Source organism: Microchirus variegatus (assembly GCF_963457635.1).
Source record: "Microchirus variegatus genome assembly, chromosome: 22".
Lineage (NCBI taxonomy): Eukaryota > Metazoa > Chordata > Actinopteri > Pleuronectiformes > Soleidae > Microchirus > Microchirus variegatus.
Genome location: NC_139823.1, coordinates 1,502,406 through 1,530,266, shown reverse-complemented (window position 1 = coordinate 1,530,266; position 27,861 = coordinate 1,502,406). Strand labels below are relative to the sequence as shown.

Genomic DNA, 27,861 nt, shown 5'->3' with positions numbered 1-27,861 from the left:
ATCCCATCCTCCACGTGTGTGCTGAGTCTGCTGACTGCTGTCTTTTCTGTGGGCTTGCTGCATCTTCGTCATGTGAAAATATGGCAACAGTGGGGGAAGTCTTTCTCTCATTAACACAGCTTTGTACACTGAGTTACTGAGTTACTACTACTGTTACTGATGCATCACTAGAACTTCCATTTTTGATACCTCGAGGTTTCCTTTCTCTTCAATCTGTGTTTTAGTCAATGTTACTTAGATTATGACGCCACCCCTGGTAAGAAAGGGCTATCACAGCTCCTGTTGGAGCAATGATCTTTTAAATCCAGAGTAATGGACATACACTGCCTGAACAAGGACATTATTTAAAATTAGGGATGGAACAATGTTGTTTTTAAATCAGCTTTATATATCATTTGGATTGGATTGGATATCACTTGTCTATGTCTCACATCACAAACGTACAGAGCCCCTCAAGGGACAAGGGGGACAAAAAAGAAGAAAAGTTTATTTTTTTGTGTGTGTTGTGTAACAAGTGTGTTGTGTAACAAGTGCGATTCATTTGGAATGTTTTTTGTGTAACATATGTAAACATACACAACATGTTTATATGTGAAGTTTACATATGTGAAGACTAAATACAAACATGTTTGTATTTAGTCTTCATACATAAAAAGCATACACAAATTATTTTGATGACAAATTTGACTCAAAAAAACAACAACAAAACAAAAAAAACACAAGCACCACCTCAGCCTGTTTTGTTTTCAGTTACTAGGAACGAGAAAGTGGTTGTTAGGATAAGGACCCCTAAGTATGTGCTGTCCACAAAAAAGCCTTTGACTTTTGCTTTTCACCTCTAAAAAATAAATAAATGTACTATGTCTTGTGAAGAAAAAAAACCGTACAGGTCACGCATACAACACCAATAATAAAGCTCCGGCAAGTCAAACTCTAAGCTTCGTCTTTAGTCATTTTTTTGAAGCGGCAGGTACACTGACTGCTTACCGTGTTGTCGCAGTGTAACCATGAGTGTAACGCAGTTTTGACCTAAACATGCACTGACAGTAGAGGCTACACGTAACTTTAAATCAAGCTGTGTCGCTGGCTTAATGCATTGTTTTGCGACAGTTAGCTTCCTCCCGTCAACATGGACCGGTATCATGTTCTGGAGCTGGTAGGAGAGGGTTCATTCGGTCGAGTTTACAAGGGGAGGAGAAGCTTCGGTGGTCAGGTGAGTACCACGGGGGCCGTAATAGATACCTGCCGCAGGGTCCCGTTTCAGAAAGTAGGTTGAGTGAAAACTCTGAGTCAGTCAGTCAACCCTGAGATGAGGGAAACTCTGGTTTTTCGGTTTCAAAAAGCCAGTTTAGCTTAACTCTGAGTCAGTTACGCTGACGACATACTGAAGCTAACCTGCTCGCTGGCAGGTTTTCTTCAACTAACCCTGAGTTTCTCCTGCTGTTGAAGCCTGCAGATTGAAGGCATTAGCATATTAGATTTGTGTCCAGTTGATGTCGAGGCATAGATACTCACTTAGCAAAAAGTAGTTTATTCAAGTGTACAACGAGTTATACTTATTTTATACTAAAACTGAGGCAGTATACTTGAAGTTTACTTTTATATACTATATTTTATATACTTAAGAATAGTGTAGTGAATTATATTTGATCTATACTGAAGAGTATGAACACATTTTTTTAAGACTAAGTACATTAATACTAAGACTTACATTTATACATATAATACTAAAGCTTATACTTGTACTTTAGTATACTTTTTACTTGTTTCTGCCACAAAAAGTAATACTCAGTATATCTTGGTCCAAGTACAGAATAAGGTCAAGACACTGACTCGTGCTTACATTTAATTTAGCAGAATACAAATGTTTTTCACTACACACATTTGCTTTGAGGTATTACCCCCGTTATTATGGAGTTCAATTTGTTCCACTAATATTTGTATGTGCAGATTGTGATCCACACGTATTTCTTGATTTGAATATGTGTTTTGAGATCAGTAAGCCTCCCATCATCAGCAGGTGGCAGTGTTTTAAAGTAGAATCTTGCTTGTGATGTGGTCATGTGATTCAGGTTTCCGGTCAGGATTGCCTTGTCGTTAATTAAGATAAGACCCATTATTTTTCATATCTTCCGACGGCATTCAGGGTGAGAGAGACATTTTTTAAAAAACTTTTTATTGAAGTGAGAAAGAAGACTTATTCATGTCCATCAGATGTTTAATGTAAAAAATAATGTTGAGGCGAAAGAACAGCTCATAGTGTTAATTAGGGATGTAACGATACACTCAACTCACGACTTGATACAGTTCACGGTACGATTTTCTCACAATTTTTTTTTATCAAAATGAGTTACAGACAAATTATGACCAAATTAAATGATCTTTTATTCATAGGAAAAACATCTTAGAGGTGCTTTCTTTACAGAAACTCTGTAAAACAGTTTGTGTCCTCTTATAAAAAGTGCAACTGACATGGTCATCTTAATCAACAAATACATGAAAAATATCTCCTTTCTTTAGAAACACTCTCACAAGTAAAGGCCACATTGTACTTCTCCGACTGCGTAAACACGGAGACCCCTCGAGGCTTCATACTTCTCCGTCGTGGTGATGGATACTAGTGATGGGATCGGCAGTTCATTTGAGTGTACTGAATCACTAAAATCATCATTAAAATTAATTGTTCACCTAATCGTTCAGTGCTTAGCAGGAGTCCAGTGCCCTTCTACGTGACTCGCGTCCTCCCTGAGTGCAGTACGTGATTGTCTTCAGCCACATTTCTCCCGTTCTCTGTGTCAGTTCGTTCGTCAGCCACAGTTCACCAGTTCTCTGTGTGTCAGTTTGTTCACAACGCGAACGAGATTCACATCCACAGCCACAGATCTCAAAGTTGTTGCCTACCATCGCCATGTCTTCCCTCGTTCTGTGACCCGTACCTACGTAGTAACGTAAGTCACCAACCAGTGAATTTTTTTCAAGATAACGTAACCTATTTCTAAAAAAAAGAAAATATCCTACTTCTCTCGCATTCGCGATTCATTTTTTCTGTCAACAGGTGCGAATCGTCACGCATTTCTACCGATTTTTAATTGTGTCACGATTCATCGTTACATCCCTAGTTAATTATAATTATTGTTATTTAATTTTTTGTTTGCACTTTGCTAATGAAATATTTTAAGTTTGTGTGAATGTAAAAATGTTCAAAGCTGAATATAATTCATGTTTTTGTTTATTATTGATACATTTTAATAAAAAGGTGCACTTTCCCTTTAACACACCAAGACACCTTTTTGTGTTTTTGACTTTTTCTTTTTAGCATATCCTTTTCATTTTTTCATGCATATTGTTCAAAATTTGCCAGGTTGTGTATTTTTGGGAATGTTCATGTGATTTTTTTTTTTAGTCCATTCTAAACAACTGTGACAAAAATACTCACGTTAACACACCTTTGCACCAAAATGTGCTCATTGAAACCCATTCAAATCACTCACTATTTTTGATCCTGGTCAAATATAAAGTAAAAAACAGGAATCATCTAATTTTTTCACATCATTTGAAGCAAAAAGCTTTAAATGTGTGCTCTGACACATTTCCATGAAGATTACGTTTTCTTTCTTTTTTTCGCACATGGAGAAAAAAACTGCTTTTTCTGATCGAGGGCACTCCCACTAAACCCCGCCCCCCCTCTCTCCACGTAAGGTCTGAAGCAGAAATTTTGTGGGTGTGTGAGTACATATGTGTGGGCACATGCCTTTAACGTGCACAGTGCATTTACAGTGTGACAGAATGCGTGGCACCTTTTTCCATGCTAATCTTTCACATATACTAGGCTGCAATAATCCCAAAGAACTGTACTCTATGAGCACCATTTGGTGCTCTGGGTGTGTTAACGTGATTTTATGAGACCTGAAAGAAGATCTGAAATAACTAAAAATAATAATATAAAAATAATAATGAAAAAAAAAATGTTTCTGCTAATCTTTCACATATACCAGGCTGCAATTATCCAAACAAAAAAATCCAGTTTGCATGAATTATATTGAAAATATTAAATTTTTTGTGTTTTTAGATCATAAAATGAGGTGCATCATGACTAAACCTGGCAATTACAGGGGTTTAAAAAATAAATAAAAATTAATATTTGATATGTATGGAAAGAACAGATGTTGGTCTAAAACCTAAAAAAAAAAAATATAAAATATAAATGTTTACTATTTTTATAGCTGTGTACTTTCATGCGCATTTGGTGCTCTGGGTGTGTTAACGTAACTTTTTTAAAGGCGCATCTGAGGGTTAAAGACCATTTACGTGGATGTTGTTTTGCATGACGTAGAGATATGGACGCAAACGGTTTTCTTACCTTATTCTCTGTGATCAGTAACTAGTTACAACAAGTTTTTACCAGCCACGTTCATTTGTAAGTCAGTGGATCATAACTTTGAAACTGAGTGAAACTGTTATTTACAAATGCACATCTTTATTTGTAAAAATCCATATAGAAGTTACAAATTTCATTTCTTTATTTGTGGATCTCAAAACACACATTCAAATCAAGAAATATGTGTGGCTCACAGTCTGCACATATACAAATATCAGTGGGACAAATTTAACTCCATATGTTATAAACTTACATGTTCAAGATCATATACAGTATAAACACAGTGCCATCATAAGGCGATAAGGCATACGACTCGATTTTTTTCACCGAACAATGTCAGTCAACTTTCCCGCAAGGCTCAAGTATATAACTGATCACAAATAGCTACGTCAGTGAGTGCAGCTTGTGTGGCTTACGTCATCGCGCGTCATCACGAGGGTTCTGTGTTTTGCAGGTTGCCGATTTGAAAAAAGAAAGAAGTTGTAGACTATGACTTGTTGATTTGTATGCAGATGCGAAAACCTTATTCTAGTTAGAAAGTTATTATTCCAATTCTGTACCATTGTTTTTTTTTTATTATTATTATTTATATCTGTATCTTACTATTATGTGTTATTGTGAGACATTTATTAACAATAGTTTTACACCCACTATAGAGTCTTACAAAAAGACACACTCTTGAAATTAAATACTATCAAATGTTTTCACTTAATTTAAATACTAATTAAGTAATTGGCTAGTGAATCTTAAAACAAGCCATGCAATGGTCACATTTAAAAGTAGAATAAATCAACATAAATTAAAAATTGGTAATGCCCCTTCATCTGCCTCATCTGGTGCAGACAAACGATCCTTTTATTTCTGTGCACTGCTCCTGCGCTGTTCTCTTCTCCCTCTCCTACACCGTTTGTCGCTCCTGCTCTGCACTTCTGCGTCTCCAAGCGGTCTCTTCGTATCCAAAAAAGACTGGATCATTTCTCTATGTGTTTTATCCCCGCATAAAAATAATGATCTTCATGACGAGGATGTAGTACAGTCGCGAAGAAGGGCAGGTGATCCGAGTAGATCTGAGTAAAATGCGGTGGCAGACTCTGAAGAGCAAAGCGCACTTTTTCACTCCATGGTCTCAAATCTTTGTAGAAGACGCTTTAACACTGCAATTAAGGGAATAACAGATGCATCAGATGAGCTGATCTCTTTAGTTAACTGCTCAAAGAGAGAGAATGTTCTCTGGTGTGAAGTGAATGTCGCAGGGAAGTTCATAATCTGCGCCGTATGCAGTCAAGTTTCGCTTTTGCACAAAGAGACTTTCCAGCATTTAGTAGGCGCTGTTTCACCGTGTACTCGCATCTTGTTGGAACCGTTTTATTGGTGTTCCAAACTGATCTTAGACAGACTCTAAGCGGGAATATACAAGCATGTGCTGGCCGCATTTGCATAAGTCATCACAACATTGTTACGGTTGGCTTTTTTGCCGATATCGGCCGATAATTTTCGGTGGCCGATTTTTCGGTTTATCACTAGTTGAAATCCGTACTCGCACGGGGGCTCCTTTTTTAATTTTTCTACTCGCACAATCTATTTCTAGGCGCACATGCGAGTGAAATGCTCACACTGTACAGCCCGGATTATGTATTTAATTCCAACTTTAATTTATTAATGACACATTTAGTAATTATTGACCTCCGCCAGGAGGTATATGTTTTAGCCGGAGTTTGTTTGTTTGTTTGATGGTCTGTCTGTCTGTTAGCAACATAACTCGAAAAGTCATGGACGGATTTGGATGAAATTTTAAGGTAATGTCCGCAATGGGACCAGGAACAAGCGATTAAATTGGTCAGCTCTACATCAAGCTCTGCAGAAGCCTGATCATGAGCTGTTCATCTGAATCAGGTGTGTTGGAGCAGGGCAACATCTACTGTAAAACATGCAGGGCAGTGTTCCCTGACGACCAGGGATGGGAAACACTTAAAATTAAATTTTGTCACATGATGTGACGCACCGGGGGACACGGCCCTCCCACCAAGCCAGGTGGGAGGAAACACTCCATATTCCACCACCAAAGTATCATATCATGTGACACTCTGAAGAAGACTGCAGCTTCAGCAGTCGAAACTGTCAGGTGATGAGATTAACCTCATCACTAGTAGGAAGACCAAGAACCTGATCAATAGACCACACAGATCACTACAGATTTAGACCACTCAGTAAGTGATCAGGACCAGCAGCTTCACTGCCACCTTTTGTCAGTGGACAGACCACAACCGCCTTTCACTGACTGTTTGAGTGTTTTGTGTAGTCACATTGGTTCACTGTGGGTCTGTTGTACTTTAGGTGGTGGCTCTGAAGTTCATGCCAAAGATGGGTCGTTCTGAGAAGGAATTACGAAACCTCAAGAGGGAGATTGAAATTATGAGAGGTCTGGAACATCCAAACATCGTCCAACTCTATGACAGCTTTGAGACTGGAACTGAGGTCTGTATTTACACTAGAGGGATGCATCAATAACATTTATATCCTGACTGAGTAAGTAATAAGATGGCGGCACCCTGTTCGGCAGCGGCTGCTTCGGCTCCCGGTAACTCAGCCAAAACATTGCTTAATTCGCCATCTAAATCATTGTTTACTACAGAAACTGCTCCGCGTAACAGCGCAAACACTGTATATGACCGTCAGGTTATGCTTAGTTTTAGTAAGTTTAGTCTTCTCTACACCGTAAATTCAGAGACGCGGATCACTCTACAGAGCCTCGGTCTGCTACGGCAGTCGGACCCAGCGGCCCACAAAGCAGCGGAGTCTCCCACCAGCACATACCGCCCATGGAGACACCGGAGGCGGTGCAGGAGGAAACAGAAGCGCGGTTGTCGCGGTGGACTTACAAAGCTAACCCGTTCCGTTCGCTGCTCCCCTCCATCCTGCTCGCCAACGTACGCTCCCTGGAAAGCCAACTGGACTTTCTGAAGCTGGATTTAACCACAAAAAAAGGAAATAAGAGACTGTTGCATCCTCATCTTCACTGAGATGTGGCTAAACACATCGGTCCCTGATGCAGCCATCAGCCTGGATGGGCTAACAACATTCAGAGCCGACAGGAACCACGCTGTCACAGGTAAAACCCTAGGGGGTGGTGTTTGCATCTACACTAATAACAGCTGGTGTAACAACGCTACCCTGGTCTCCAGCCATTGCTCTGTGGACATAGAGTTCATGATTGTTAGATGCAGACCCTTCTACCTGCCCCGGGAATTCACCACTGTCACCATTGTTGCTGTGTACATCCCACCCAGCGCAAACACCAAGCAAGCGCTCAGTACCCTCTACAGTGTCATCAGTGACATGCAAAGCATACACCCGGAGGGCGTTTTCATTGTTGCTGGGGATTTTAACCAGGCCAATATGAAGACTGTTCTCCCTAAATTCCATCAACATGTGAATTTTGCTACCAGAGGAAAAAACACACTGGACCTTGTCTACACCAACATCAAGAAGGCATTCAGAGCAGCCCCACGCCCACACCTTGGCTCCTCAGACTATCTCTCTGTTATGCTAATTCCAGCATACCAGCCCCTGCTCACCAGAGAAAAGCCTGCTGTGAAGAAGGTGAGAGTGTGGCCTGAAGGAGCTATGTCTGCACTGCAGGACTGTTTTGAGCGCACTAAGTGGGACATGTTCAGAGTAGCTGCAACAGACAATCAACACACAGATGTGGGGGAGTATGCTGCAACTGTGACCAGCTACATTGCATGGAGGAGGTCACAGTAACAAAGACAATAGTCACACGGGCCAACCAGAAACCTTGGATGACGAAAGAGGTGCGTACAAGACTGAGGGAGCGTAATGCTGCCTTCAAATCTGGTGATGCAGTGGCTCTCAGAACAGCGAGGGCCCACCTTAACCGAGCCATCAGGGCAGCCAAACGTGCCCACAGTCAGAAGAGCCAAGGTTTCTTCCATGACCCCAGCAACACCAGACAACTGTGGCAGGGCATCAAGACTGTGACAGACCATAAAGACACACCCCCTCCCTGCCGAGATGACATCAACTTCCTCAATGAGCTCAACAACTTCTTTGGGAGATTCGAAGCTCTGAACAACAACCCTGCGAGGAAAGTCACCCTCCACCCTGATGAACAGACACTCAGGCTCTAAACCACTGCTGTACGGAGAGCTCTGAGGAAAGTAAATGCACGTAAAGCCTCGGGCCCCGACAACATCCCAGGACGGCTGATCAGGGAGTGCGCTGACCAGCTGGCACACGTGCTCACAGACATTTTCAACGCGTCACTGAACCAGGCCGTCGTCCCCCCGTGCTTCAAGTCCGCCACGATCGTCCCAGTGCCCAAGAAACCAATCATCACATGCCTTAATGACTTTCGCCCCATTGCACTAACAACTTCCATCATGAAGTGCTTAAGGACCACATCACCTTCATACTGCCCCCATCATTCGACCCGTTCCAGTTTGCGTACCAGCCAAACCGCTCCACTGAGGATGCCAGCTCCACGGCTCTCCACCGGAGCCTGGAGCACCTGGAGGGCAAGAACACCCACGTGCGGATGCTGTTCCTGGACTTCAGCTCAGCATTCAACACGATCATCCCCCAGGAACTGATACACAAACTGGGCCCTCTGGGCTTCAACACCCCCCTGTGCAACTGGCTGCTAGACTTCCTCACAGACAGAACCCAGTCTGTCCGTGTGGGTAACAACACCTCAAGCGTCAGCTCCCTGAGCACTGGTTCCCCACAGGGCTGCGTCCTGAGCCCCCTGCTTTTCACCCTGATGACCCACGACTGTCGTCCCAGGTACAACACCAACCACATCCTGAAATATGCAGACGACACAACGGTTGTGGGCCTCACTCAGGGCAACAACGAACTGGCCTACAGAGAGGAAGTGCGACATCTGGTGGACTGGTGTAGGTTAAACAACCTGCTCCTGAATGTCGACAAGACAAAAGAGATCATCGTCGACTTCAGAAGAGCCCGACCCAGTCACACACCACTCCTCATCAATGACACAGCGGTGGAGGTCGTCAGCAGCACCAAGTTCCTGGGGGTGCACATTACAGACAACCTCAGCTGGACACTTCACACCACCTCCCTGGTGAAGAAAGCCCAGCAGCGCCTGCACTTCCTGCGTCGGATGAGAAGAGTGTCTCTCCCCCCTCCCATACTCTCCACCTTCTACAGAGTAACCATCGAGAGCCTGCTGACCAGCGGCATCTCCATCTGGTCTGGGAGCTGCAAGGCCTCAGACTGGAAGTCTCTGCAGCGTGTGGTGAGGACAGCGGAGAAGATCATTGGGACCCCACCCCCACCCATCCAGGACATTGCTCACACGCGCTGCCTAACCAGAGCTCACCAGATCCTCTCCGACCACAGCCACCCCCACAACGGACTGTTCTCCCTCCTGGCATCTGGCAGGAGGTTCCGCAGCATCCGCTGCAAAACAGAAAGCCTAAAAAATAGCTACTTCCCACTGGCTATCAGACTGCTAAACTCCAAATAACCCCCCCCCCCCACACACACACACACTCTGTGCAATATTTTAACTGTTTTCCTCCATTTTCATATTGTTTAAATTTGTTTTTCATTTTCATACCTTAAACCAATGTTTCTTATCTTTTCTACTCCTGACAGTCTAGCAGAGCACAGGTTGTGGTCTTCTCTACTTTATATGTAAAAAAAAAATGTAAAGTGGTATCGGGTGCTGCAGTTTTAACATTTTATATTAAATGTTTTATATTAATAATATTTTTTAATATCATTTTAAAAATATGAGTGAACAAGGGCAGCATCGGACCCAATAACTTATACTGTCATTGGCATTGGTGCATCCCTACTAGATTCACCAATCTGTCGAACTTACTTCCCCACATCTGAGTTGATAATCCACACCTGTCTGTATTTTTAACAGGTTGTGGTTGTAACTGAGTATGCAGAGGGTCAGTTGTTCCAGATTCTTGAGGATGATGGGAAGTTACCAGAAAGCCAGGTATTCAGTGTCAGTGACATTCAACAATTAATAAAAAAATCAAAGTTTCACATGTTATGCATGCGTTTATTCTGTATTTCCTTCATCTAAGGTCAGAGAGATTGCGTGCCAGCTGGTCTCAGCCCTGTATTATTTACACTCCCATCGCATTCTTCATCGTGACATGAAACCACAAAATATACTCCTGGGGAAAAGTGGGGTGGTTAAACTGTGTGACTTTGGGTATGTTCTTTATGTCAATTTGAAGCAGAGGTAGTTTTGTTCATCATTTTCACAAGGGAAAACTAAATGTGTTGCAATTCTTCTGTAGGTTTGCCAGGGCCATGAGTGTCTCCACATTAGTGCTGACGTCTATCAAAGGAACACCACTGTACATGTCTCCTGAGCTGGTGGGGGAAAAGCCATATGACCACACAGCTGATCTGTGGTCTTTAGGCTGCATCCTGTATGAGCTCCACACAGGAATGCCTCCTTTCTACACCAACTCCATCTTCCAACTTGTTCAACTCATTGTAGGAGAATCAGTAAAATGGCCGGACATGATGAGTGACACCTGCATGGTACAGTACAGAACAATTGCAGTTTATGATGATTTTTGAATACCAATGATATAAGTGGTCACACAATGGAATAGTGGTTAGCACTGTTGGCTTATAGCAAAAAGACCTGGGTTCAAGGGAGGATAACGTGAGAGACAATGAATGAATGAATGAATTGTATAAGTTCCTGACTCATAGTCAGTACTGACTGCTCTCACTGAAAATACAGATTTTATCTAGGTCTTGGTCTGAAATAAAAAAAATGTGTCTATATATGCTTTATATACTGCATGCTACCCACACACAGTTCCAAAAACTTATACATGCATAATATAATAATGAAATATGTGTACACAGTAAATAGCATGTATTTTCTTTGAATATCTTGAATATGGTAGCCACAGAATCTCCTGACATTGTACTCTTTGTCCCCGCTACCCTCAGTGACCACAACCAGAGTCACAACCATAATGTGAAAAATGACTTCTTGAGCATTTCATAGTGTTTTTACCAAGTAAGGGCTTCAGTTAGAGTGAGTGTTTGTCTCAGGGCACAGGCTAGGTGCATGCATTATGCTGTCAGTACTACAGAGTATCAGTACTTCATCTCACACATTCACACTTCAAAAACCTTGAACTATACCTTTATCTACAGTGGTTATCTGATGTTTCCCTTGCAGAGTTTCCTGAAAGGTTTGCTAACGAAAGACCCTCAGAAACGGTTGTCGTGGCCCGACCTCTTGCACCATCCCTTTGTTGCTGATGGTGTTCTAGGTGATGTGTCATGAACTCTTCATTTAATCAGAAAAGGACTGAATAATAGTGGCGCTGGTTTATTTTAAAATCACTTGGATGTCTGTCTTATTTCCATTTTGATGTGTTGGCACAGTTTTTTCAGACCCAGGTGTTTTCAGCCCTCTGACAGTCACACCCAGCCCAGACATGATGACACAGAAACTTCAGCAAGTGGCAGAGAAGACAGTAACGGCTTCTGGAGGGAGTCAATTACTGCGAAAGGCCAGGGAACTGAGGATCAACAGCAGCAGAGGAAAACCAGCAGATCATGCCAGCGCAACAGTTAGTTTGCAGTTTATTTTTCTATCTTGAGTTAGACCAGTGATAGTTCAAGTTTTATTTTAGTGAGGTTGTATGGCATCCTTATTTCATAATTATGTTATGTTATGTATGTTCCTGAGGTCAATATGAACAAAGGACTCCCAACACTTAAGTCACACATCTGAAATGACTGATGGAGGTAGTGGCCGATCGAGAACTTCTATGTGCTGTGATGTAAAACTGCTGATTTCCTCTGACTGGGGAGCATGCAGTATACAAAGCAACATTAATGACAATATCAACTTGGAGACAAAATGCAGAATAAAATCTTAACATATAGACCTAGACTTAAAGGAATACTTCACATATTTTCATGTGGCCCTCAGTTTTCCCTTCATTTCTAAAAAATAAATCAGCCACCAATGACGTACAGTACCTCATCAAGGTTTTCTATTGGTGTTCCTGAGTTTTACAGTGGATTCCTGCTCTCTCCCTGATCCCAATCAGCCACAGACCTTTATCTACTTGGTAACAGGTCACACATGACCATGAAACAGCTTTTGCGTCAGACAGGGGGCGTTTATCTGGCAACAAGAGTGAGCATTCAAATTTGAAGGTGGTTCACAGTGCATGGGCCACACAGACAGTACGGCATCAAAATTATATTATTATAATAAAAAAAAAAAAACTATACACTCAAAATTTGTTTTAATTCATTTTCAAGTGGTTTTGATATTATTTTATTCGTTTTTATGCTTACTTTTAAGTATTTTGAGTTTTGAGTATTTGCCAGGTGCAAGATTTAAAAAAAGTCATAATAAGTATTGGCATAATAAGTAGTGTCATAAAAACCCAGCAATAGATGATGAAAAAAATGTATTGGGACAGATGAACAACCATCCCTGAATTAAATATAACAGTCCACAAGAAACTAGCCTGAAGAACAAAATTTGAATAATACTGCTAAGGTTGGATGCATTTAGCCCGGCAGGTAAAACTCAATTAGCCAACAGACTAAAGACACACATGAACTTAACAACATACAAAAATAATAACAGATAACAATATCTTTAACAGATTACAAAGGATCGAAGGGGAAATCAAAGGGTCTTCACTGCGACTGCAGCAACAGAGCCCAGAACCAAGCCCCATCACAGTGATGGCTCAGATCAGTCGGTCACGGCAGTGGCTGATCAAGTCCTTAGCTCCAAGATTCAACCGGGCATGACATCAAAACATAGGTGATTATTGAAGTTAATAGTAAACAAAAAAAACAAAACACTGACGAATATATACATTCACTGTTATGGTCGATTCCTCAGCAGGGGTCAGATCAGCATAGACTACGAAAAGCAGTTCCCTTCTGTTGAAGCTGGCCCACGACTGCTAAGGCAGTCCACTGACAAACGCCAACAAACCACAATGCTCCAGCAGGTGAGTGAGGATTTATTCTAGTCATGTGAAAACAATGTAAATGTAGTCATTGTATTTTGTTTTATTATATTCTCAACATAAGTAATGAAGGATGTGTTACATTATATGAAATTATTGCCTCATGTCTTCCTCTTTCAGAATGTTGACTGTGTGGAGTATTGGGAAGAACTGGTCCAGGAAACTGATCCGTTCAAAGAGAAGAAAGAGCAGTTCAATTACACTGCTATTTTACCTTTACTTAAAGTCAAGCTACTGGCTTTTAAAGTTCAGGTTATTCCATGAAACTATGCATTTACCAAACTTCCTCTTAAAGCATCATATTCATTTTAGTTTTTGTTTTTTTGTTTCGTCAGCTAACAGGGGGCGCTGTTGAAGAATCATGGCACATTCACCAACCACTCAAAATCTTACGGAACCTACTTCTGAACTCTGACCATGAGAAGTCAAACCACATTGGTTGTGAACTCTGTTTACACCATGTCCTCTTGGATCAAGTCCATGATAATGTGGAAAACTCCAACTACATCAAGGTTATAATTTTTATAATGTATGGTTATGTTTATTAATTGTCAGTAAGTGATCAAACAATCAACAATTAAAATCAAACAATTATATTGTGTATTTTTCATATTTCCTTCCTGCTCAGCAACCCTGGATTGTGTCAGCACTGGGTGAAATGATTATAGTGCTCATGATCTACTGGGATAAGCATCCTGAATGTTTGAAAGAAGAACAAAGGTTGGCCTTTTTTTTGCATTCTTTTTTATTTGTCTTGTGGTGACTATCATACTTTTTTTTTTTTTTTATCAAATGCAGCTCATATTGGTTATTCAATAGAGTTTCACTTGGAAGCCTCAAGGTTGGTTTAAGTGTTGAATCTCATGTCTTTGTAATATTTTGAGAGTATTGGTTGTTTCTCGGCATCATATTGTCATTTGAACAGGTATCCAAAAGAGTTAGTCACCGAAAATTACCGAAAGTTACAGATGCTGCACAGTGCTTGTGAGTCTGTGTTGAAACCAACACTCTGTGAACAAGCTTTGCACGTTCCTGTGCTCTGGACACATAGCTTCAGAGGGAAATCTGAAGAAAGTGGCTTTTTTTGAATTTCCAAATGTAGCCAGCTCAAACAGTTTGTCCAGGATCTCCAAACTTACCTTTAAATGTTAATCTAATGTACATGTACAATGTCACTGTAGACTGAGAGAAGACTTCACCAAACCCTTTGTCTCCATTCTTTGTGAACCAGACCTCATTCCTTTGGCAGTGAGTTCCCACTCAACATAGTGAATGTATATTTTGACACATTTATATACAGTGCTCTGGGCAATTTGATATCACATAACTTTCTGCTATTCTTCTTTAGCCGTTAGCCGCCTCTGTTTTGTCTCTGTGTACACAACATAATGTGGATGTCAAAGCAGATATGATCAGTGTCACATCATTGATGAAAAACCTTCTGTTGGACTCGTTTAAGGTACTGAAACCATCACAAACGAATCATTTATCGTGCTGTTTTTTCATGGTTATTTATGTAAGCACTGATTGAAGTGTGACCTTCTTTGTCTGCCTTGTAGACCCAGCTTTCTCTTCCCTATGGGTGGGGCCTCTTTGATGGCCTCCTATCTTTGCTCCTAAACCTGCTCACTAAGGTCAGTCTACCAGTGATATTATTCAAGTGTTTAAATTGGAAAACTGCCTGAGGTAGATATTCTATCTTCTTCTGTACTGAACCTCCTGTCCTTTTTTTAACAGCATGATGGTGGGTTTGAAGGTTCCAGTTTAGATCCTGATGTGTTTTTGAATTTGTGGATGAAAATTGGGACTTTACTAGCAAAGACAACAACAGACACAGACTTCTGTTCGGCAAAAGGTAAATACTGTATATACATCCTAAGAATCACAGTGATTTGAACATGCCTTAAAGCTGGTGTCCGTAACTTTTGGTGGCATGTTGTTGATGTAATTCCGCCTATGTTTGTTCTTCAGAAACAATGAAACAATTTGTATGCTGCATCCTTCATGTCTGCCTCTCACAAAACTACTAGATGTAATGTATTTAACCCATCAATCAAACTGCTGAATGATCAGGTTTTACTATAAGAGAAGGCAATTTCTTGTGGTTTCAGTCATATTCCAACATGGTTGCACCATCTTACTTTACTAGCACCATTGCCAAATAAGTTCACACAATTCAGATTTAAAGATTTTTATTGTCATTTCACTACATGTACAGGACAGACAGAGGAATCAAAATTCTTCGCCATTCTTCTCACACCTAGTACTTCAGTGCCATGCAATTACAAAAGTTAAAATTAAATTAGAATAAATAATAAATCAATAAAAAATAAAACTAAACAGTAACCTGAAACCTAATAGACTGCACATTTCTTTGGAGAGCGCTGAAGATGAGTCCCCGTGAACCTCATGTGGAGGATAAAGCAGTAGAAGATGGATAGATGGACATATACATTTTCTGGCTATACGAGTTGTTTCTTTTTAAGGCAGTGCAGCCTGTTAGGCATCCTGTCTCAGGGAGACAATGATCATCATACAGTTTGTATTTCAGATAAATCAAGTAATATAAAAATCAATGGAAAATGCATAGACAAAAATCATCACACAAGCACATTACTGCAAAATCTCTTTCACCTTATTGCATTTAATTCAACTCCTGCACTGTACGTGCAATAGAGAATCACCACCAATAGAGAGGTTACTAGCACATATAATGCATGACAGCATAGGTCACCAATGTCACCATATTTTTTTTTTTACATTTTGTTGTTTTTATTATCTTTTTTAATTCCCCCTATGTATAATGGGAGGAAGGTGATAACATAAATTGAACTATTTTCTACATGGAGTTTGCATGTTCTCTCCTGTGTGTGCATGGGTTTTTTTCTGGGTTCTCTGGCTTCCTCCCATAGTCCAAAAACATGCAGATTTGAGGTTGAGATAAAATGGTCACTCTAAATTGGCCATAGGTGTGAATGTGAGAGTGAATAGTTTGTCTCTATATGGCCCTGCGATGGACTGGCGAATTGTCCAGCTGTCGGTTGAGATTGGCACAGCACCCCTGCGACCCGGAAGGTGGCGGATAAAGCGGAAGATAATGGATGGATGGATCAAAGCAGCTTTGTATTGGTCTGATCATCATTGTGCTGACAATTGAAAGCACAATATGAAAGCATAATATATAATGTTCAAGAGCTATGGATAATTAAAAATAAATATGATAGTGATGTAATGAAAGCGCATTGTTAATTGTCTAGGAATGTAATTCATATTTCTTAATCATTTATTAAAATTTTCTCCATTTTATATGCTGAAATATGAATATGAATTTGTCATTCAAAATGTATCTTTTTTACCTGCACACAGGAAGAGGCCTGCACAACGCTGCTTGCAGCTTTAATTATTATTATTATTATTATTATAATTATTATTATTTCCTTCTCTTATTTATACTTTGAATACAGGTAGAGAGGCTTATGTTCACAACTCTAAATAATATTTCTAACATTCTTAGAGGTACATTATCTTGAAACTTAAAAGAGAGACATTATGAAAAACATATTTGTAGGTTTTAAGGTAACAAGTCATATTGATAATTCTAGCAGCTCTTATTGTATCTATCTGTTTTGTAGGTATTTCCCCAGAGCTCAACACAATACGACCTGTATGACAGTACAAGTGAACAATTCAATACATGCACACACAGACACTAACAACCATTCACATTCACACCTACAGGCAACCAACTTGGTACCAACTTGCACATGACGAGAACAAGTGACCTTCTTGCTATGAGGCAACAATGCTATCATTAATATCAATGTGCCACAGCATTGCTGCTTGCTGAAAGAAATTCTATGGGAAACACTAATGTCTGAAGCTGGTTCATGGTGCAGGGGGCACACAGTCAACTTTAATTGTTTAAAACTTTATTATATTATTATGAATAAATTAAATGTATTTAATTTTCTTTTCCATCAGGTCTGTTTTCCTTTCTGTCCATTGCACTGTTGGTCTTCACCAAGGATCCATACGCATGCATTCCGCTGTTTTCTGTGAGTGAATCGAAATGTGTCTACACTCTTGGCCGGCTGCTGGACACTGACTGGTTCGTGTAAAATCGTTTTTTATCAATCTACTATTTTATTGTGTAGCACAAATGTTACAGCAGCACAGCTAATAGCAGGCCCTTTTATACTCCACAGTCTTCATCCATTCACTGAAGGTAGTCCACTGTGGTTGGAGGTGGATCTGAATCACCAGAGACTCTCTATGATGAGCTGCCAATTACTGTGCTTTCCGTTTGCTCTGGACCTGCCTCTGCATGCTATGTCCACCATTGTCCAGTTGTATGATAGTTGTGGAATTGTGGAAAGCCTTGTGCAGGTGAGGGCTCCACCATGACACATTTTTCTCTCCCCCAAGTTTGTGATGTTGGTCTCTTGAATTTAGTTTTTCCTGTTTTGGCAGGTAATTCAGACCATTCCTGTGCTACAGCTGGATCTGCCACTTTCCCTGCTGAGCCACTTGCTCCTGTGTGAATCTGAGCCCTCTGTTTGCAGCCTCAGAAAAGCTGCTTGTGTTTTTTTCACACCACCCAGAGACAGCCTCATCAGTGCTTCCAAACACCAGACTCCAGGAACCAGAACTGCAAACTCTCTGCTCTTCGACTTGCTGCAACTTGATGTGCTGTGGGATTCTGCTGCCGAGCTTTTAACTCTGTGGTCCCATGTTGTCCGTCGTTCTGCTCAGCCTGTCTGTCCTCAGTTTCACTTGGAAGCCTCAATGCTACACCAGGCACTGGCTCACTCTCATGACCAGATCAGGGCTGGCACATGCAGGCTTCTGGGAAATCTGGATCCATTCAGGCCTTCTGCACTGCCACTGCAACCTGATATTTTTAAAAGCATAACAGTCTGTCTTCATGATTCCTGCCTGTCAGTGCGGCGGATGGCCTGCAGGGCAGTTGGGAACTGGTTGGGATATATTGCAGTATGGGCTGGGTTTAAAATGGGCTGGTCCAATACAAGGTGGAGTAAAAAACTTGAGGGTTCACACAGTGAGGCATCTGCAGCAGAACAGGGAGTAGATAATGAGGAAAGGAGCAGATGGATAGATGAAGCCAGTAGGACAGCGGCCACGCTGTTGTCTCTGGTGACTGACCCTGATGACATAACACGCAGTCACTGTTGTGCAGCCCTGGGAAACTTGATGTGTGTCGATGGTGCCGTGTCCTTGTTGGTGGAGGAGGAGGTTTTCACCTTACTTCTGAGAGTTGCATGCACAGATTCCCATAATTCAGTGAGAAAAGCTGCCATAGCAAACCTGTCCATCTGCAGCAAGCATACAATACGTCAGGTCATGAAATGAACAGGTTACAGGAAGAAAGACAACATCAATGTTACAATGGATCAATTTATGTCATGGGGATTTATTCAGAAGGATTCTATAATAAGAGGTAGATATTTCCGTGGAGGATATATCACCTTGCTTTGAACGTCTCCACAAATGTATCCCTGATCTGTCTAATGAGCTCCTTGGTCTTCATGATGCTGCTTGTTTGGTAATGTTCTCTACTGAACCTCCGAGGCCTTTACAGAGCAGGTGTATGTATTCTGAGATTAAATTGGACTCAGGTGGACTCCATTTACTAGTTAGTAAAGGGGGCTGAATACTTAAGCATAACACTTTTCAGATTTATATTTGTAAATCATTTTGAAAACCATGTAATGTTTCCTTGCCACTGGAAAAGTTATAGGGGGGTGAATACAAGGCAAGGCACTGTATTTCTGTCTCAACTGTGCATGGTAGCACTTTGGACACTGAATGTATAATTGAAGATTTGCAATTATTTGAACATCCTGATGTCCATTAATGCCACTGAGAAACCTGAAGGCCTCACAACCAACATGTTCCTCCACAATTTGACACTAAGCAGCTCTTTGGCAACTGTGAGGAATGACAGCAGATTTTTAAAACAAAATAAATAAAAATTAATTTTCTACAGTCAACATAACATTTCTCTTTTTTTCTTATATGTTTTTTTTTTAATTTAAAACATAAAAAAGTTACCTCATTACTAATATATAGTTATTCCTCTGTGGAAATTATTGTATATCAAAGGAAAATACACAGAAACAAGTGTAGATGTATTTTTCTGTATTTTCTATAAATGTTCTAGCCACAAGATGTTCTGACTACCATTCTCACCACCGACTTAAAAGGTACATTTTTAGCGGTAACCCTATTCTAAAATAGCATATATATAATGTCTAAAATCAATTCCCGTAATATATTTGAATGCAGTCATGTGCCTTTTATTATTGTGGCAACCCAATAAAAACAGCTCTAGTCTGTTGGAGATTTCACAACATGATATATCAAATAGAAAGCTATTATTAATGATCAAATAAATGTTTTCTTTTCTCTTACTGGACGTATGATTCAAGGCCAGACATTTGGATGGACTTTTTCTTGTCAGGAACTCCACACTTCATCGTGATCAACAATAATAATAATGATAAATTGACAAAATTTAGAAATCTAATCTTGTCTTGTTGTAGCAGGTCGGTGCGGCTTCATCATCACGTCTGGTGTGAGGAGAGAAAAGCTTAGAATAAACACATCGGACTATGAGATTTTATTTTCACACTAGGAAAAGCTGAAACACAAATAAACATAAATGACAAAATTGACTTGACATTATAAATGCGTATATGTGCTGTTAGATATGCTGTCATTAGGCTACACATTTTTTGGTTTTTAACAAATGATAGTACATTGCAGAGGAAATTATTTGACACAAGATTCTGATGGAATCAATAAATCACACATGTTCATAAGTGTCTTAAATATGCATAGCTATCTTAAGTAATAGGGACAGCAAAAACAGCAAAGAAATTAATGATTATTTAGAATCATATCGTTTTCCACCAAAACTAATGTCTAATCCCTTTATAGTCTAATCACATTTTTTACGTTTACGTTTCAAACTCTCCACTCCCTGAATTTACAAAAGTTGATACAAATTAGTGCAGATCGGCCAGAGGCCGATAAACATATTTCCTTCATTCAGGCAGTTTAAAGAAGAAGAATTAATGAAATATGTAATTTTCTATTCCAGAGAGACAGAGTGAGAGATAAAGAGACAGAAAAACACTAAAACAATTTATAAACTGGCACAGAAACAAAAAACTCTTAATTTCCACCTTACAAACTTGTTGTTTGGTCAAATAATCTATATTTTTCAAAAAATATTTGCAGCCACTGTTGGAAGGTGATTGTAGTTGATTTGCAAAAATCAGAAAACAAATGTTAAAAAATGTAGTAGTTAAATGTTTCAAATTAATCAGGGATGTTTGACTGTTACTTAAAAAGAAAAATGGAAGAAAAAAAAAAAGAATATTTGTGTCTGTATTAAAATATTGTTGAATTAAATGTCTATGATATTAAAAAAATAATTTTGCTAAGGCAGAAAAATGTATGTCAACAATTGCATTTATATTTTTCAATATTCATAGCAACTGAAAGCGAGCAAAGACATTATGAAAGTGATACAGTAACTGCAAATTAAAGAATATGTTCTATTGCCGACATCAACTCCAATTTAAGGCTATATTAAAAAATATTTTACTGTTGTATTATAAATATTTAACCCGCGTAACATTACCTATAGAATAGCATTGTAGATTCCCTCATTGTGAGACCTACTGCATTAAAGATGATTGTCATTTTATGCATTGAAATGCCACAGTTCAGGCTCAAGTGATTAGTGCAAAAGCAGTGGAAGAATTGGACAGTGTTGATTTTAAGTGAGAAAAATAATCAATGTTAGCAAAGCATGCATTCTCACCTCTTCTAATGAAAACAAAAACATTTAAAAAATACTCCACATTTTCCTGCTACACCATCTTTACATGTACTTGCTGGAGCCTAATGTTGCGATGTTACGTCCCGTTTGAGCCTTTGGCTCCGGGCCTTGTAAACCTCGATCAGCAGGTCTTTAACGTACTGGATTTCACGTTCGACGGACTCTGCCTTGTCTCGGAGCTCCCGGTTCCTCCCTTCAAGGCAATGCATTTGTTCCTCCAAAGAATCTAGCTCTGCCCTTTTTCGCTGGCGATACCTGCGTTATTCAGCACAGAGAAAATTAATGTGTGTGTGAAATATTTAATCAGAATTTGCTTTTCATCAAATAGGAACTTCAACTCGCCTGTGAGCGGCAGTTTTGTTCTGATCCCTTTTCTTCTGTTTGCGTTCCCCGCCTTCACCTGGAATGATGTCCACTTCATATTCTGAGTCACAGTGGTCATCCTTCAGCCTGCAAGTCTCTCTGTGCCCTGACGACTCCAGGCTCACACTCTCCCTCGCCATCAACAGATACTCTGGACCCTTATCCTCCAGGAAATTACAGTGTAAGTCGTGTTGTCCTATCTGCAGACTCTCTGCTTTGACCTGTTCATTGGCACTTTCTAAGAAGCTGTGATAGACATCAGACTGTGGAATCGTTGGAAGAAAACAACCTTCACTGCTCTCACTTTTCCAACACATGCTGGCTTTTGTCACATCCACACTTGCTTTGATATTGTTCAGCACCTCATTGTTACAGTAGGTAATTCCACTGACCTCCCTCATGCTATACATTAACAAATCCTCTTTTTTGTGTGAAACATCAACTGATCCACCAAAACTAAACCCTCCACCAACACCCTTCACACCACCTATCACGTCTTGACTGTAACAGCAATTTTTCTCTTCTTTGGGTAGAACGCCACATCTTCTAACCTCAACTGCCCCACCCAGACAATAATTTTCACCGACCAGATGCTCATCTTCTACACAGTTATAATTTGCTGTCAGGTTCACTGCCGCGTTACCTGAGGTGTTTCCTTTAGAACTTAACAAACTGTTATCATAGCCTTCACTGAACCTCACTCCATCAGGGACTCTTTTCCTACCACACCCACCAGGGCGACTGCAGCTGTATGGGGTGTGTCTTGAAATTTTGGATCGCCCAATAGGCCCCCCACAGATACTGAGCAGGTCCAGTTCTCCCGTTGCCAGGGTAACAAGAAGTGGACTGGATTCTGATTGGCCGGATGTAGAGTATGATACATATGGCAGCTGACTGAACGGCTGAGGACCTGCCGGCACTGGACCCCTGTCACATTTTCCTAGCCTCTGTCCTTTTTCTGGCACTGGCTCAGACAGGAAGTAGTCTTCTAGTTGGGAAAGTTCCTCCTGCAGCAGGGAGGTCATGACCTCCAAGTCAGAGGGCACCTGGATATCATTCTGAAGGGGTGAGGGGGGGAGGGAAGCATTGGTGGAGGAGGGAGGGGAAGGAGGATTTTGGAGGTACGAGGAGAAATCCACTTCTTCCGTCATCCAGTCAGTGAGACCATCACCTATTGAGGAGGGGGAAAAATTGTAGTCGTTGCAGGATATCTGGTGGAGGAAAATATTATTCGCTAAAATACAGCATTTGTGCAAATATTAAGTAAAATATCAGCCATTCAAGCACACGGCAGCTATCTAAGCTGACGATCTAAGATGACGATCGTTACTGCAAAGCAACATATTTTTTCTAAATAAAGTAGTATCGTATACAAGCGAACGCTAGTTTTTACTTACTGCTCAAGAAGGACAAATGTGCTGCAGTGCCGAGCCCACCTGAAATGGGGAAATATATAAAAAAAAAGCAAACTCACTGCAACTCACCAATTAAGTGCTGATGCTCCTCTGATACCTCCCCCCTGCATCCCTGTGATTGGCTGTGGTTAGCCTGTGGGTGAGAGAGAGCGAGGGGGTCTGCCGGGCAGACATGAAGACTCTTCCAAACAGCAGCTGATGTTGCTATCATTTTGACTGTTGGTGCTTAGATTCAGTCCAAGTCCAAGCATGTGCTGGGAGCAGGCAGGGTCTGACAGCTGGGCCACAGAGAGCAGGGCTGGGTGAGCATAATGAAACCTGGAGGATAAGCAGAGGCAAACTTCACATCAAAGTTTAGTCTACTCATGAAATCAAGAGTATTCTGCTTGTGTCGGGCTGTTTTGATGGAAATGCTCTACTGAGGAATGAAATAATCACCTGAGGCTAAGTAACTGTAATGTAAAATTTGTATTTCAACACCAAAATATTACTGAGAATTAAAAAAAAAAAAGAAAAACAGTCAAAACAGTCAGTTTGTGGTATGGAGGTGAGATGTGTGTCCTCTGGGCTTTAACCTGCATCAAAGGAAAATGCACCTGACAACCTGAAAACATGTGGGACCTGGAGATGCTATCAGGAGAACACACACACACACACACACACACACACACACACACACGCAATTGCATGTACCTATTTTAATTCATTACATCTATTTGATCACTTAAGCTGTTAAGCTGCTTAATTGTGCGATTTCTGTATTAAGACAGGAAACTGACAGTGACAGAAATGTACCTACCACTTAACACATTTACACGAAGTCACTAAGCTCTTAGGTTAACACGAGCAAATGAGCATTAAATGTCAAAACAAATAGTCTATTTGAAGAAATTAAATGGAAACATAACTTCTAAAACATTCAAAGAACAGACCACAGCACAAGTTGAGAAAACAAACAGACACCATATGTGACAAGCGCAGCAATGACTTACTCCATTCTTGCGGGAAACGTGTAGAGCACTTCAGGTGCGTTGCTTCAGCAAAGCACGACTTGTTTTCGGGTCCAACAGCTAAACAAATTCAAAAAGGCATATTTAAGCTCGGGATATCCTGAACAGCGCGAGAGAAGCAGGTGTTTCTTGTTGTGGTCAGACTGTAAACTGAGGTGCAGCTTAGTTTATGACAAAGCATCAGCTCGCTCACACCTAGCAACCAACTGCGTCACCCCGACGAACCTCACTGCTGTTCCGTATAGATCCCTCCGCCCCCACCATCCGCTTCTCAATGAAGGACGTCCCACTACCAGCACCTGCTCACTGCTGCTCACCTCCGACAGAGAAGTTAATCCGTCACCACCATGAGTGTTTTCAAAGTAATAGATCACTATTACTGCTGTAATTATAATAATAATAATAATAATACAGAGTAATAATATGACAGTCATGGGCTGTCACTTTTGTCCATTTTTTTCATTAGAAATGTAGCATGATACGTTATGATATGTCATGTGTTAATTAAATAACATATATACTGACTAAAGTACAACTTGCAAAATAAAATAAATTAAACTAAAATGAATGTGTTCTATATATGTATATATATATATATATATATATATATAGTTTAAATAAGAAGAGCATGGAGTACATTATAACACATAATCCAGACTTGGATTTCAAGGAGAATGATGCGCATTTATTATGAAGAGAACACACGCGGACGCATTTCACAGAGCGCCTTCATGCTTTTGTTTTGAAAGAGACTAGATTCACAGCGCACTTTGTTGTTGTTCAGCAGAAACTCGTTGCATCCGCGTTGCATCAGTGGTTTCTGTGCTCACAGCAATTGGCTGCGCGAGCTTAATAAACTGTCGTCCTGTGATTGGTTGGATTCGGGTCCATGTGCATTATGATTGGTCGGCAGTAGACAGGGGAAATCATGATTGTCTTATCATGTTTCCCTCTCTCTCTCTCTCTCCCTCTCTCCCTCTCTCTCTCTTCCACACACTCTCACAGTGCCGATTGTGCACATATCTAACGTAAACAAATGGAGCACAATGTGTATTTTGCAGTGACATTTCTGACTTCAAGTCTTGACATTTTGAGTTACAGTTTATATGGTCTAACATGTATATTCAATTCAATTCAAATTTTATTGCAGACTCACCAGAGGTCCATAGAATACAATGAAATTGTATAACATTTAAAACACAGGTAAAAAAATACATTTAAAAAAAAAACATACAAAATTACAGCCGCAGAAACCAATGTATCAACATTTGTACATAGGCTATGGTGCCAATGCTTTCTGAGCCTGGATGCACATAGAAAGCAGCTCTTCCTTGAGCTGGTTAAAGCCTCTATGATGCTGTTTTTTGACTCATCCAAGCAACAAGTACATTGTACAAATGTCATTTAACTGCTTCACCAGAGGACACAAAGAGTTATACCCAACAGCTCAACATTATCATTATTATTAGTATTAGTATAATTGTTGTTATTATCATCGCATACGTTAATATAATCTTTTATTAATCCCACAATGGATACATTTACATTGTCACAGCAGCAAAGGTAATAGATAATTAATATTAAAATTATTATTATCATTATATATTCCATTATTAATGTTGTTGTTGTGATTATCATTGATGGATGGACAGAGGATAAGACATTACCATAGGAACATCTCAAGTTGAATGGTTTGGGGATAAAGTACAAGAGTCAAGATTATTACTATTATTCAGTCTGTAGTATAATGTCAAATCAAGTATTTGTTACTACAAAGTTGTAGTTTTCATAGTGAGAGAACTGGTAGAAGCATGTTCATTTACTGTTAATATCTGTCAGTAACAGTTAGGTGAGGACTAAGGCTTTGTTTTTCTGCCATGTGAAAGTGCTGTTTCCCTGTTGCTATAGTAATAGCGGACACTGCCCCCTATTTTAGACTTGTTTTCTGGTTGCTGTTGCCATGGGATTTGCATCTCTCTCTTTCTCTCTCTCTTTCTTCCACTTCTGTGCACTCCCTCCCTCCCCAACCATCCCTCCATCTCATTTGCTGAGCTGCACGTGTGTCATTTTTATTTTGCCCATACCAATGGGCTTATTTCCACTTCTGCTGAATCTGCATATTGACAGGACACAAGACTCTAATAAGATTGTCCACTCAGCTGCATGTTCACTTGTGTTTGTGACAGAAACTCAGGAAACACCTACTGTAACTTGATGTGATTTTCACATAATCAAGTCAAAAAAAAAACACAGAAAAGACGTTTGATTTACTATTGTTATTCTGCAGAAACTCACTGTATTTTCTAATAATGTACAAATACAATATTTGAATACACAGAATCTGAGTGAAATGGTATACTTAAATCAGATATTGTAATTGTACTGTAATTATTATTCAGAACCTAACTGTACAGTGCAAAAACAACATCTGATTTCACACATTCTGAATGAAATGGAAATGTTCTGTGTAAATCAAATTTATTTTTTATTTTTTTTCAAATCAAACTGACCACTAAGTGATAGCTAAGAGTTAAAGAGATTTGTAGAAACACAGCCTGATGCAATCTAAATAAATGTAGTCATAATGGATGCGATAGTGAAACAGTAGTAGCTGGAGAAGTTAAGGTTCTCCCAGGAAATGGCTGACTGCTCTATCTGTGTATTAATTGGTCCACTGAGAGCTCCCTGTTTGCACATCATGAAAAAAGTCCAAGGCTCTGCTCACGACAACCCTGCTCTTTGTCCCTATCATCCCACTGTAGTGTATACAACATCATTTTCTTCCATTAGAAGAACAGACAGCTAATTCTTTCAATTTTAATTGTCTAATGTGTTTCTAAGTCTAGTTATTCAAACAACACAACCAAATGTTGCTGCTGAATTAAATAGAGGACATCAATGTCAGTTCGAAATTAAACTTCAAATGTTATTTGACATGTTTTATTATCATTCTACAGTGAGACAGGCCAGTCCATCAAATGAAAACGCTTGTCTCATTATTATTGTGTATGAGCCCAGAAGTCAGAAAACGTCAGTGCTGCATGCCAAGTGCATGGATGGTAGATTTGTAAGGGTTACACCATAATTTCATCATCCCCTCCCTCACAATTCATTGTCCTCGGCTTTTGCCCCTCTTTGAACATATGAAGAAAACATGGCATATGGTAACAATATGTAAATAGTAGCTTCTCAGAGGAAATTATGTTTGTGTGTGTGTGTGTATACTTATATGTTACATCTTTAGAACCTTTTCTGGTATAAACCTTGTCAGCACCATTAACACTGGTCCCAATATGGTTTGTATTTATATAGCTTTTCTAGTCTCGATGACCTCACAAAGCTGCTTCACACTACAGTTTTGCCGTCCACTCACACTTTCATACAGCACATCACTCATCACTCGACACAGCCGTCAGGAGCAATGTGGGGTTAAGTGCCTTTTCCGAGAACACATGAGCATGTAGACTACTGGAGCCGAGAATCGAACCCACGAGGTCCCTGATAAGGTCGGTGTTCATAGCAGAAAAGGTCCTCAATCGGTAAGAAATACAAAAGCACTCACACCAAGCACGAGAACTGAATACACAGTATTTACATTGAGGATTTCATGTGAGGAAAAAAAAAAAGAAATCAAATCACAAACATCTCCATGTTTGTTTTCCTCCATAAATTTCTTCATGTTGAATCATTCAGAGGTGTCATGTAATTTCACTTCCTGTTAGTTTATAGTTATATGATATAATGTGTTCAGGGAAAGCTGTATATTTAAATAATGAACATAGTA

At 40.1% G+C, this 27,861-nt stretch overlaps 2 protein-coding genes across 4 annotated transcripts; one reads left to right on the top strand and one right to left on the bottom strand.

The window, feature by feature from the left end:
* Positions 1–1,047: 1,047 nt before the first annotated feature.
* On the top strand, positions 1,048–19,370 carry stk36 (serine/threonine kinase 36 (fused homolog, Drosophila)). 3 transcript variants are annotated; one of them, XM_083908582.1, is made up of 19 exons: positions 1,048–1,213; positions 6,713–6,853; positions 10,296–10,373; positions 10,465–10,595; positions 10,684–10,933; positions 11,592–11,685; positions 11,801–11,988; positions 13,045–13,208; positions 13,293–13,401; positions 13,540–13,671; positions 13,755–13,931; positions 14,048–14,139; positions 14,601–14,667; positions 14,768–14,878; positions 14,979–15,053; positions 15,157–15,274; positions 17,401–17,527; positions 17,625–17,805; positions 17,890–19,370. In XM_083908582.1, the coding sequence occupies exons 1-19, from the start codon at positions 1,130–1,132 to the stop codon at positions 18,787–18,789; spliced, it is 3,219 nt and encodes a 1,072-aa protein (XP_083764708.1). In that variant the 5' UTR covers positions 1,048–1,129; the 3' UTR covers positions 18,790–19,370. The 3 variants fall into 3 exon arrangements, with proteins under 3 accessions (XP_083764708.1, XP_083764709.1, XP_083764707.1); XM_083908583.1 differs by having other exon boundaries at positions 13,290–13,401; positions 13,540–13,665; XM_083908581.1 differs by having other exon boundaries at positions 13,290–13,401.
* Positions 19,371–20,052: 682 nt separating this feature from the next.
* Positions 20,053–24,183, bottom strand: LOC310943364 (uncharacterized protein). The gene is made up of 4 exons (XM_083908913.1): positions 24,060–24,183; positions 23,137–23,385; positions 21,632–22,823; positions 20,053–21,544 (listed from the first exon to the last, which is right to left on the bottom strand). Exons 2-4 carry the CDS (start codon positions 23,276–23,278, stop codon positions 21,352–21,354), a joined length of 1,527 nt encoding a protein of 508 aa, XP_083765039.1. The 5' UTR covers positions 23,279–23,385; positions 24,060–24,183; the 3' UTR covers positions 20,053–21,351.
* Positions 24,184–27,861: the final 3,678 nt, after the last annotated feature.

Excerpts from the sequence above, each read along its gene's own strand:
- stk36 (XM_083908581.1), top strand. The coding sequence starts at position 1,130 with ATGGACCGGTATCATGTTCTGGAGCTGGTAGGAGAGGGTTCATTCGGT. Across the intron at positions 10,374-10,464 it reads GGAAGTTACCAGAAAGCCAG|GTCAGAGAGATTGCGTGCCA; the intron begins GTATTCAGTGTC and ends CCTTCATCTAAG. Across the intron at positions 10,596-10,683 it reads GTTAAACTGTGTGACTTTGG|GTTTGCCAGGGCCATGAGTG; the intron begins GTATGTTCTTTA and ends ATTCTTCTGTAG.
- LOC310943364 (XM_083908913.1), bottom strand. The coding sequence starts at position 23,278 with ATGATAGCAACATCAGCTGCTGTTTGGAAGAGTCTTCATGTCTGCCCG. Across the intron at positions 22,824-23,136 it reads GGAGCATCAGCACTTAATTG|GTGATGGTCTCACTGACTGG; the intron begins GTGAGTTGCAGT and ends CCTCCTCAATAG. Across the intron at positions 21,545-21,631 it reads AACAAAACTGCCGCTCACAG|GTATCGCCAGCGAAAAAGGG; the intron begins GCGAGTTGAAGT and ends TGAATAACGCAG.